General features: G+C 40.6%; 1 protein-coding gene across 2 annotated transcripts in view; it reads left to right on the top strand.

Moving 5' to 3' along the window:
* Positions 1–12273, top strand: part of LOC107685795 (ubiquitin-like domain-containing CTD phosphatase 1) — a 42318-nt gene extending 30045 nt beyond the window's left edge. For both annotated transcript variants that reach the window (XM_016482515.1, XM_016482516.1), the window contains exon 10: positions 11884–12273. In XM_016482515.1, the coding sequence (XP_016338001.1) occupies positions 11884–11911 (28 nt within the window). In that variant the 3' untranslated portion in view covers positions 11912–12273. The remainder of the gene's footprint in view (positions 1–11883) is intronic.
* The last annotated feature ends 805 nt before the right edge of the window (positions 12274–13078 follow it).

The following is a 13078-nucleotide window of genomic DNA, read 5'->3' on the forward strand; positions in this document are numbered from 1 at the left end:
GTGTGTGTGTGTGTGTGTGTGTGTGTGTGTGTGTGTGTGTGTTTTCCACGAAGAAATTTAGAAAATACAAAAGATTACAACACTGTAGAACATCACTAATTTAAATTAGCCTATACATTTTACATATAAATCACATTTCTTATCAATATACATTTAATGATGAACAAGATAAAAAAATAAGGAAAAGATTCACATTACAAATACATTGTTGAAGCACATCCTAGATAAACACAACATCCCCGCTTATTAACTAACAATCATGTACTTCAAAGATGCACAAATAAAGATACAGGTGCAAACAAAATACAGTGACGTCAACCTTGGTTTAAATAAGCAGTTATGACATGGAATATTGCGGTGGCGAAACTGTGATGAGTCACGCATTTAGCAAGAACTAAACGCTACACAAAATAATCATATTGATTCAAGAATTTAACATTTATGAATTAATTCAAATCAGTAGTGAAAAATACTGCACAAATTATAGCATTCACGAGGAAGGTCTTTATTCTGTCCCAAACGCGGACAGTAAAGTGGATATACAGTACAACACCCTATCAGTTATATTCAGTTCTGTACTGCCACCTGTTGGCGCAGTTGTGTAACTTTTGTTATGTCATGATCACGAGAACATTAAAGGGTTAGTTCACCCAAAAATGAAAATTAGCCCATGAATTACTCACCCTCAAGGCATCCTAGGTGTATATGACTTTCTTCTTTCAGACGAATCCAGTCGGAGTTATATTAAAAATTGTATTTGATCTTCCAAGCTGTTTAATGGCAGTCAGTGGGTGTTGCAGTGCATCAGTCCAAAAGAAGTGAAATAAAGCACATCCATCCATAATAAAAAGTGCCTCACAGCTCCGGGGGGTGAACAAAGGCCTCCTGTAGCGAATTTATGCGTTTTTGTAAGAAAAATAACCATATTTAAAACGTAATAATCACTTTAATCTAGCTTGCGCTCACTGTTGTACACGGAAGCAGCTCCAGGCGGATGACGTATGGACGTCGGTGAAGGGGTAGAGGAGGGGAATGAGGTAGCTGAAATGGCTGAAACTAGTGCTGCAGCTTTTCCCCTTGATATTGAACCAAGCATGGATCCTTTATTAGCGATCAAGCTAAAAGAACTTGAGCTAGCAATCAAAAAACAGGAGCATGATACTCAAGTTATCCATCTCCGTGCCATTGAAGTACAGGCTCAGCGAGATATTAAGCTTAAAAGTTTAGCAATTGAGGCAGAGACTTTACGCCGTAAGCCTGTGCCAGCTCCATGCTCTAGACCTTCCTCACCCTTGACTGCTGTTCCGGTACAGAGTAGTACTGTTTTGCGCTCACTGTTGTACACGGAAGCAGCTCCAGGCGGATGACGTATGGACGTCGGTGAAGGGGTAGAGGAGGGGAATGAGGTAGCTGAAATGGCTGAAACTAGTGCTGCAGCTTTTCCCCTTGATATTGAACCAAGCATGGATCCTTTATTAGCGATCAAGCTAAAAGAACTTGAGCTAGCAATCAAAAAACAGGAGCATGATACTCAAGTTATCCATCTCCGTGCCATTGAAGTACAGGCTCAGCGAGATATTAAGCTTAAAAGTTTAGCAATTGAGGCAGAGACTTTACGCCGTAAGCCTGTGCCAGCTCCATGCTCTAGACCTTCCTCACCCTTGACTGCTGTTCCGGTACAGAGTAGTACTGTTCATTTTGGTACTCCTAATGATGCTCAGGTTAACTTTGATGTAGCAAAGTATATTAAATTAGTACCTCCCTTTCGAGAAGCTGAGGTAGATGCTTACTTCATAGCCTTTGAGCGTATTGCTGAAAAATTGGGTTGGCCCAAGGATATGTGGGGTCTATTGCTTCAATGTAACTTTGTGGGTAAGCAAGAAAAATACCCAAGAGGTATGTGCTGCGCTACCAATAGGGCAGTCCTTGGATTATGATGTTGTGAAAGCAGCGGTGCTACGTGCATATGAACTGGTGCCTGAAAGCATATCGCCAGCGTTTACGAGGTATAGCGAAAACAGCCAAACAAACCTTTGTTGCGTTTGCACGAGAAAAGAGAACCCTCTTTGAAAAATGGTGCTTAACTAGTAAAGTTACCAGTCTTGATCAACTGCAGGAACTTATTTTGCTTGAAGAGTTAAAAAATTGTATTCCAGAGAACATTGTAGTTCACCTAAATGAGCAAAAGATAAATTCACTCTCTGAAGCTGCAGTGTTAGCGGATGAGTTCCATATACTGTGTCAGTATTCTCTTCTACACGTCAGTTTAGACGCCAGAGTTTTGTAGATGAGCAGACAGAGAGGGTGATGTCACCTGTTCTTTCCTCTGAGAAAGGTAAGCTTATGCTGGATCGCTCAAGCCACTGTAGCAAATCAGCTCAAAGGGGAAATAGGAATAATTAATCTTAACTAGTTATAATTAATTATAAATATTTAGATCCCCTGTAAGTATTTACTTGACCTCTCAGGGTCAACTGTCTGTCAATTCTAAGAACGTTAATTTCCTGGTTAAGGGAAATAACTTTCTTACTGTACAATACTACACAGAGCATGTAGCATAAATCTGCATGATTAGGGACTATGAGGGTTATGAGCAAACAATGAACAACGTCAAGTGTGATACAAGTAAGACTTTATTAACTACATAAACACTTAAACTATGAATTAATAAGAAAATGAATTTAAATCAAATGAAAAATGGTGTGTCTGATTGGTCCAGACGCTACACCATAAGCGTGTCTGCTTTTACTGTTTAGATCCAGGTCACCTGATATCCAACTGCAAAGCATGGAAACAGAAGTCTGCTGCTGAAAAATCCAAGAGTGTAGCTTTCGCTCAAGCTGGTTCTGTCTCTGACTACTCATTTCCACAGCACCAGAGTTCCAGCTACCAACCCTTCCTGTTAACTGGGTTTGTGTCTCTTTCAGCTGACTCACCTGGCCGACCAGTATCTATTCTCCGAGATACGGGGGCTGCGCAGTCCTTTATTTTAGTGGGAGTCTTGCCTTTCTCACCTGAAACGTGCTCTGGTGCGGATGTACTAGTTCAAGGGATTGAACTAGGTTGTGTTAAAGTGCCTTTGCATACTGTCTTCTTGAAATCCGATCTAGTCACAGGTCCGGCTTGGATTGGAGTAAGGACTGAACTGCCGATGGAGGGCGTAAGCGTCATCCTGGGAAATGACCTGGCTGGAGGTAAAGTGTTCCCTTGTCCTATTGTGGTGGATAAGCCTGAGGTTGAGGCGACAGGACAGCCAGATGTTGCTGCTCATTTCCCTGCTGTTTTTCCCACCTGTGCTATTATTACTCGAGCACAGTCCCGGAAGTGGGATGATGTTGTGAACCTCACTGACTCATTTATGAACCCTGTGTCAGACATTTCAGAATGCACACTGCTCATTAAACCTGAGATCTCCTCTTCTTGTGAAAAGATTAACTCTGACTCAGCTGCACCTTCCTTAAAAGTTGGAAAGGAGGACCTCGCTGCAGCTCAGAAAACTGATCCATCTCTCTTGCTCTGTCTGGATGCTGCTGTCAGTTTGGATAATGCACCAGGTGGTCCAGTTACATATTATTGGGATGATGGTGTACTCCTGCGTCGATGGCGACCACAAGTGAATGGTGACGTGTTAGCTGCACATCAACTTGTCTTACCTTCTGCTTACTGTCGCCAGGTCCTGAAGCTGGCGCATGAGCATCCCTTGTCTGGTCACCTTGGCATCACTAAGACGTATAAGCGCATCTTAAAGTACTTCTACTGGCCTGGATTGAGGAACAGTGTAGTGAGTTACTGCCGAGCTTGCCATGATTGTCAAGTCTCAGTTAAGCCCAACCAGACTGTTCCCTCCCCTCCTCTTCATCCTATACCAGTGATGAATGAGCCATTTGAACGCTTGATCTTAGATTGTGTTGGACCCTTGCCCAAGTCAAAAACTTGAAACAAGGAAGCTGAGTCGGCTGAACCTGCTGTGGTGGTGCCTGCTGCTCTTTGCTCCTCTGTAGATGATCCAGATGTGGGTGAATTGATGCCTGAACCTTTTCAAAATTCAACAGTATTAAATCAGCTTGATGACTACCTTGCATACTTGCCTCAAGATCAGAAGGAATCTCTTGTCCAGCTGTTTAATAAGTACCCCATGCTCTTTTCTGATGTTCCTGGCAGAACCTCTGTGATCACTCATGACATCATCAAGTTCTGCTCCATGTTTGGACTACCGAAGGTCATTCAAACTGACCAAGGGTCCAACTTCACCTCAAAGCTGTTTGCTCAGGTTTTGAAAGAGTTGGGGGTTTCTCATCAGATGTCTAGCGCCTATCACCCAGAGTCGCAAGGGGCGTTAGAACGTTTTCATCAGACTCTCAAGTCCATGCTCCGTACATACTGTGTGAGTACAGGAAAAGACTGGGTAGAAGGTCTGCCTTTGCTGCTGTTTGCTGTCCGAGAAGCTGTCCAGGAATCATTAGGGTTCAGTCCATCTGAACTTGTGATTGGTCACACAGTTCGCGGACCCCTAAAACTCCTTCAAGAACAGCTGATATCAAAAACTCCACTTGCCACCAACCTGTTAGACTATGTCAGTAACTTCCGTGAATGACTGCATCGTGCCTGTGACATTGCTAAAGCTCATCTTGTGCATACTCAGTCTAAAATGAAGTCGAGATTTGACAGAAGGTCTGTTAAACGCACTTCCAGCCTGGTGATCAAGTGTTTGTTTTACTCCCCGTTCCGTCCTCAGCACTGCATGCTAGATTTGCTGGCCCCTACAGTGTCGAGAAAAAGTTGAGTGAGACTGATTATGTAATTTCTACTCCAGATCGCAGGAGAAAGAGTTTGTCACATTAATATGTTGAAGTCGTATGTGAGTAAAAGTGAAACACAAGTTCCTTTAAACAAGGAAGCTGAGCCAGCTGAACCTGCTGTGGTGGTGCCTGCTGCTCTCTGCTCCTCAGATGATCCAGATGTGGGTGAATTAATGCCTGAACATTTTCAAAATTCAACAGTATTAAATCAACTTGATGATTACCTTGCATACTTGCCTCAAGATCAGAAGGAATCTCTTGTCCAGCTGTTTAATAAGTACCCCATGCTCTTTTCTGATGTTCCTGGCAGAACCTCTCTGATCACTCATGACATAGACGTAGGTAACTGTTCCCCCATAAAGCAACACCCATACCGTGTTAATCCTCAAAAACGAGAAAAATAATATTCGTCTGAAAGAAGGAAGTCATATAGTTCTAGGGTGAGTAAATAATGGGCTAATTTTCATTTTTGGGTGAACTATCCCTTTAAGTCATGATCACGAGGAAACAACCTTCGTTATGTCGAGATCACGAGAAAACAAGAAAGAAAAATATATTAATAATCCATGGCCTCTTAGGACTTCCGTAGATATCCCTTTGCTAAAGGAGTAAAACTTCATTAAAAAGAGCTGGAGTTGTACTGAATTTTTTAGAATGAAAAAGCAATAATGTTCAAGCATCCTGTGACCCTTGAACTTACCCCATCAGGACATTACTGTGTGAACCTGCTGCATAAAGACCTGTCATGTCACACTGAAAAGTGTCATGAAGATTAACTTTTGACAGTGACAGAGAACATGACTACAAAAGAAAAAAAAAGAGCCCTATTGAAACTGCATAAACAGTTTGGACGTGCCTCTGTGGAAAGACTGAAAAAGCTGCTGACCTCTTCAGGTAATTCTGATGAGAAATGCACCATAATATTAAAGGACATAGTGGACGGCTGTGAAACGTGTTGGATACAGCAGACCCAAACCTGCTGTGGGGCTGCTTTTGGCCTCAAGTTACAATGAAACAGTGGCTGTGGACCTGCATGAACTGGACGCAGGAGTATGGTATCTTCATGTCACTGACAATTTCACACGGTTTACTACTGAAAGCATTGTGGCCACAAAAAAGGCAAGTGAAATTGTGAACTTCATTCATTGCTGGATCAGCATACATGGTCCACCTAAAAGACTGTTTAGTGACAATGGTGGAGAGTTTAACAATGAGGAAATGAGGGACATAGCAGAAATGTTCAACATTGAGGTAAAGACCACAGCAGCATATAGTCCCTGGAGTAATGGTCTTTTAGAAAGACAAAATCAGACCCTCACAGAAATACTGCTGAATGTTAAAAAAGACAATAGACTGGAAAACTGCTCTAGATTGGGCACCAATGGCAAAAATTCCATGCACAACGTACATGAATTTAGCCCCTATTAGCTTGTGTTTGGACAAAATCCAAATCTGCCATCAGTCCTTACTGATAAGCCACCAGCTTTTGAAGGTACCAGTGTGAGTGCATGGGTAGGACAGCACATTTCAGCTTTGCATGCTGCAAGAAGAGCATTTACAGAGGCTGAATGCTCTGAAAGAATTTAAAGAGCCTTACGCAGACAATTGCCGCCAACAGAAGAGTGATATGAGACTGGGGACAAAGTGTACCACAAGCATGTAGACAGTGCATAATGGAAAGGCCCAGGTGTCGTCATTGGCCAAGATGGGGCAGTGATTTTTGTGAGGCACAGAGGTTCCTCTGTTCATGTGCATCATTCCAGGCTTTGAAAGACAGATGACAGTCACTTGGTACAGGAGGAAGTACATAAAAAGGGTGAGGATAATACTATTTTACAGGCTCCAGAACTTACTGAAATTGACGATGACAGTGAAACTGATAGTGTGCAAAAATCACCGGTGAGTGAATAATGTGAAAAATATTGTTGCAGGCATTCTGGTTCAGCTGACCTGACGCAAGTGGATGACCTTCAGATTGTTTCCCCAGACATGTACCAAGTAGTAATCACCAGGAAAGCGGTGTACATTATTGAAGATGAAACGTTTGTTGCAGCAAAGAAAACTGAGCTAGAAAATTAGAAAATAAACCATGTGTTCAAGGAGCTGGAAGATGATGGTCAAAAATGTATCAGCACAAGATGGGTGTAAAGAGACACCTGATGGTGTAGTGCCTAAGGCTAGGCTAGTTGCAAAAGGATTTGAAGAAACAAATGTCAATGACCTCCCTAAAGACTCATCCACTTGTGCTTCAGATTCTCTAAGAATTGTTTTGGCAGTCATATGTCAGAGGAAATGGCAGCTGAACACCTTAGACATCAAAGCAGCTTTTCTGCAGGGAAGAGAGTTGAATAGAAATGTCTACATTCATCCTCCTCCAGAAGCACAGTGCAATGGAACCATGTGGAAGTTGAACAAATGTGTGTATGGTTTGGCAGATGCTTCTCTGTACTGTTACAGCAAGGTCAAGGATACTATGCAGCAGCTAGGAGGCCATGTGTCAACGATTGACCCTGCTGTGTTCTACTGGCTGGATGACAGTGGTGAGTTAACTGGAGTTCTTGCTTTTCACGTTGATAACTTTTTTATGAGGAGGTTCTAAAACGTTTTCCTCCTTGGCCATCCCACATTTGAAAGCTGCTTTTAAAGGGGTCATCAGATGCGACATGCACTTTTACAAGCTGTTTGAACTGAAATGTGTGTTGGCAGTGTCTTGTACACAACCTCCCTATAATGATAAAGATCCACCCAGAGATTTTTTTTTTTTGGTCTCGTTAAATCATTTCCTCTTTCTCAAATCAAGCGGTTCTCAGATGCCTGTCTGTGTGACATCAGAGAGATCAGAGAGGGGCGGGGTGAGCAGAGCTCATTTGCATTTAAGCAGAATGCAATAAAACAGTGTGCTGTAGACATAGCTGTTTTTGAAAGGGTAAAAATGGTGTTGTTTTACACTACCATTTAGAAATTTTAACCAAACTATGTTACAGACTTTTCATTAAGACCCTAAAGAATCATATCAACTTGTGGAAAATGGGCATCCGATGACCCCTTTAAAGTTGGATGTGAAGAGCACAAGAGTTTCAGTTACGTAGGAATGGAGATCTCTTCTGGAAATGGTGTGACGCATGTACATCAAAGCGAATGTATAAAAAGTATTCAGCCCATTGTAATAGATCCAGCCAGAGCTGTGCAACGTGAGGCTACATTGATGGACTGGGAGACTGACATGCTGAGCTCTAAAATTAGCCAAATCTTGTGGGTTGCAAGACAGAGCAAACTGGATGTAATGTTTGGCACATCTATCCTTGCTTCTACTACAAAACATGCTACTGTCAAGACTTTGCATTATGGCTGGGCGGTATATCAAGTTTGTACGATATATCGATATTTTCTTTATAAGCGATTTGATATGAGGCAATACCGTTTATATCGATATACAGTAGTTTGATACGAACGCATTTGAAAATATAGCGGAGGACACAAAGCTGCTGAGCTGCTGCGGAGAAAGTGCATAATCCAATTTTGTTCTAAACATGTGACAAGCTTCATATTAAGGCCTTTAAAAACTGGTAAGACAGTTTATAGTTTGGTTTCGCATATTAGTTTAAGCGGCTTGGACATATGCTCTGACAGAAAGGCTGCATGTGCCGCTGACAGAGACACTAGGCTACTCGCGCTGTTTAATGTGTTTGAGATGTGCTGTCTTCCTGAATGCATAACTTACATTTCACAGGTATATTCTCCATCTGTAAATGTTAGAAAGCCATGGAAATATTTCAATTTTTCTGTCAGAAGTGCATGAGCCTTCTGCTTTGGTATTCTCCGCTAAACTTCACAGACTTCAGTGAACGAGCACCGGCGCATGCGCCCCAAACAGACAGAGCTCAATTAAATAGGAGCACAATAATTCTGACTAAAACATAAATTTCGCTGAAATATTCAGACCCGCCAACCTGTATGCATTTTGCGTATCGGATACGCATTTTGACCTCAAAGTACGCTGGTACGATTTGTCACTCTAAACTACGCAAAAAACCTGGTGTATAACCAGGGGCGTGTCTACCCCAGGTGCCCCCCCTACCAGATGTCTTGCGATAGGCTTGTTTTTAGTAAATTTCTAACTGCATCTGGCAGTGGCGGATCCTGGCATGTGTAGGCACGTGATCCATGTGCGCGAGGACAAATCTCTCCACTCCCAAGCGGATTTCCTTCACTCACACAATACTGGACGTGTGCTGTTCTTTTATGAATTGGCTCTGCTCTGTCACTGTCTGTCACTCTTTGTTTAGTAAGTGTACACGATGTATTATAACATGGATTATAAATATAACGTTACTTAATTATTAAAATACTCTAGGTGGTTTTAAGAACACAGATAAACATTGTTGCAGTACAGTGTTTATTATCTTAATGTTCTTTTTGAATGTCATCATTCAAAGCGTTTCTGTCTTCTTTCATTCATTTACAGCTATACCTGGCTGTTTTTGTCCATATTAGGGATTTTCTGTAGTGTCCTGAGTTCTATTTCTTCTATAATGTATATGTGGATTTTCTGGCGAGGGCGCCCTCAGGCGTCCAGTGTGAATGAAACACACATTACATGTGTTCATAGCACTAAATAATGGCCAATCCATAAAAATAATACTACTTTTTTTAAATAGCATTTAAAAATAGCAAAAAAGAACTAAACCAAAAACTGTGGTAAAAATTTAAAAAAAAAACTGAGGTATTTATTGAACCGTGGGCTAACTGTATTGTTGCATCCTTACTTTTTACTCTAAAATACTGTATAACAGGAGTATCACAAACTGAGTGCAGACCCTGATTATGAACCTATAAAAAAATATTTAACATTAATTCTTGCAAATTCATTTATATATAATTACTAGTGGATGCGCTATACTTTTATTATTTAGAAAGTGACCAATAATCTGTGACCAATATTTTATATGTAGATTGATTTCTCCTCTCTAAACTGTTTCTCAAGCGCGCGCTCTCATCACCTCTGCTGCTGCGTGAATATGATGCATCACAACACCACGGAGATCTGAGGAAAAACTGGGATTAAAGTCCAAAACCTGACTTGAAATAACATCGAATCGCATTGTGTTGAATCAAATCGAAATCGGATCGCACTGCATCGTAACGGGGTGAATCGTATCGCATCGGTACCTGCTTCATATGTATCATTAATGTATCGTATCATTGACTATGCATCGAGATGCGTATCGTATCGGCCTGAGTCATGAGATGCACATCCCTAATATATATATATATAAAATAAAATATATATATAAAAGTTTTGGCAGTGACATAAATTTTGTGTTTTGCAAAGTTTGCTGCTTAAGCTGTTGTGGTGTTCATTCACATTGTTTCTAGATTATTGTGTAGAGTGATCAGATGCATTTTAATTATATGCTAAAAGCTTCATTGGCCAAAAAATTTACTTTTCACAAAAAAAACAAATTTCACTGGTTTTTGATCCTGACACAAAATGACCTGCAAACATGACTGAACCTGTGGTCAGTCCTCAAAAGGCGAGTGGACAAGCAGAAGCCCACAAATTGTGATCAACTCCAAGAACTAATAAGGCAAGAATGGATCACCATCAGTCAGGATTTGGCCCAGAAGCTAATATCCAGCATGCCAGAGCGAATTGGAGGGGTTATGAAGAACAAGGGTCAACACTGTAAATATTGACTCATATTTTTTTGCCAATAAAAGCCTTTAAAACTTATGATATGCTTATCATTGTTTTTCAGTATACCATAGAAACGTGGAAAAATAATCTACAAATACTGAAGCAGTAAACTTTGCAAAACAAAATTTATGGCACTGCCAAAACTTTTGGACATATATATATATATATATATATATGTCCATCTCAATCTGAGAATTATAGGCAGGATCAGAAGAGTAGCATTGCCACTCATGTCTTTAGACCACTGCTTACATCGGGCTCTGAGGCTGGACTAATGATGTCTGGCTAATCAACCACACATCGGGGTTTTTCAAGTGGGAAGCCCCCTGAGCTCTTTTCTAGCTGTCTCCCCTGTTGGTGTTTTAAGCAGATGGTCTACCTCTCTTACCCCTTAAGCTTAGTCAGGAAGTAGGGGTGGGCTGTGCCCTCCTTCCTACGGAGTTTTGGCGCTCCCCCTGGGCCCTGCATGCTGCTTTGGCTGATTATAACAAAGCCTTCTGAGGATAGCTGTGTTCTTAGCTTGATTAATGGGATGTCCCTTGGCTGGGTTCCCCATTTTTCCCAGTTATGTTAGTGGCCTGAGGCATCTGTGACTTGCCCCCTTTCTGAGGGAAGGTATGTCTGCCGCTTCCATTGGTGCTCTCTCACCAGGTGAACAGGCATGTGCTGCGGCATGGCTTAGTGGGCATTCCGTTCCCCATAGTTTTCGCTAGAGGATGCATCACGAGTTCCCTAGAAGGGGAACGTCTCAGGTTACGCATGTTACCATGGTTCCCCTAGAGGGAATGAGATGCTGCGTCCCCTCACCATGCCTAGGGCTTGCCTGTTTTCACGTCTCCTTCAGACAACTAAGTTGACGACGTATTCGGTAGGCACCCTCTTATACTTCCAGGCTACATGGGGATTGGAGTTGTTTCACACATGCTTCAGACATCGGTCCTGATGGCGGCAGTCCCATAGTGTCTGCTAGAGGGTGCAACATCTCATTCCCTCTCGGGGAACCATAGTTACATGCGTAACCTGAGACGTTTTTGAGCATGTTAAGGACACCAAAATGCTCAGAAACCTTGAAAACATAAATAAATAAATAAAAAATAATAATAATCCTTATTATTATTAGAAGTATGGGGCCCAATTTATTAACGAAAACTGGTATATCAGTGATACTAGAATAAACACTTAAACACTTTTTTTTGTCTCTTCAATACCTTTGTCTCCCACAATAATTTGTCTTTTTTTAAAAAGTCTCGCAAATGAAGATATGTGACTAATTGTGGTTAGTTCTAATTTATTAACAAGCATATTTTGTAATTAATTCTGTATAATTGTGTAATGTGTAATCAATTATCTTTACAACCCTAATAATTTTATCTCCTTGTCCAACAGGTACCTCTCAAAGAAGCAGAATCAATGACATCTTCAGCACTGAGGAGAAGCTGCTGCCTAGGACGATGTGGTGCTGGAAAACAACTGCTCAAAAGATCAGCTTCTCTGTATCTTGAGTTGTTCATCTTGCATCTCTTTATAGTGAGACATTACTGCAGGACAAATGTGATTCTAGCACTTGTATTCCTCAGAACACTGTTTACCTCAACAGGTCAATGAATGCATTCAACAAATAATAGCATTGATTACATTTAAAGCATGACGCTTCTCTTACCTCACTTCCTGCCTGACACATTCTTATTCATATGATGAATGTCAACTTTTATTAGGTAGTAACTTGAAAATGGTTAACATCTGTTTGAAAGAGCATATGATGCATATGTAATTTTGTTTTTTGCAAAATATTAGTCCATGGAGAGAATGGTGTGTGTGTGTATGTATAATCTCATAGAATTTCAAGGTGTAATTGATCCATGTCTTCAGTGTTCATGTCTTCAATAATTCTGGACTGCATAATTCTGTCTGAATGGCTCTAAATTCCAAAAAGATATCATTTCAGACAACAGAAAAGAGGTTTATAGATGAACAGGCAATTTGCATATTTATCAGCTGATAAAAACAGTTCTCCAAATGAACAATAATGAACATTTGTCATGTTTACATCCACTGTTTTAAAATACAAATCTAATGTTAAATGGTTAGTGTGATGTATGTTTTTTGTTCACTAGAGCAGTCACTTTATTCTAGGGAGATGAAGTCAAATCAAAATATCCTGACAGTTTATTATTATTATTATTAATTCATTTATTATTTATCTACCAGGTCATAGCATTGAAGCTTGGAAATATTTCTCCCATATCAGTTTTTGCAAGTATGTGTTAAGTCATCAAGGAAAGTAGATAATAACTTAAGTAAACAGTATTGCATTTTGTCAAATTTTCTCAGTTGCTTTGGTGCATTTCTTGAATCGGTTTGCACAAACAACACCACAGAATGGATTGCTTTCTCAAAACCCTTAGATCATCTATCAAAAATAACTTCATGTCAATGAACATATCAGTGCCATCAAAATAAGTCAGTGTTTCATTGTTCACAATCAAGATCAAAAATGCTAAGCCGTGTTGTCAATCTAACCATTACTGTCAGTACTTCCTGATGGAAACTATGATTTTAATACAAAAAAAGGCTGCACTTT

This window comes from Sinocyclocheilus anshuiensis, unplaced genomic scaffold (genome assembly GCF_001515605.1).
Source record: "Sinocyclocheilus anshuiensis isolate Anshui unplaced genomic scaffold, SAMN03320099.WGS_v1.1 scaffold1195, whole genome shotgun sequence".
Lineage (NCBI taxonomy): Eukaryota > Metazoa > Chordata > Actinopteri > Cypriniformes > Cyprinidae > Sinocyclocheilus > Sinocyclocheilus anshuiensis.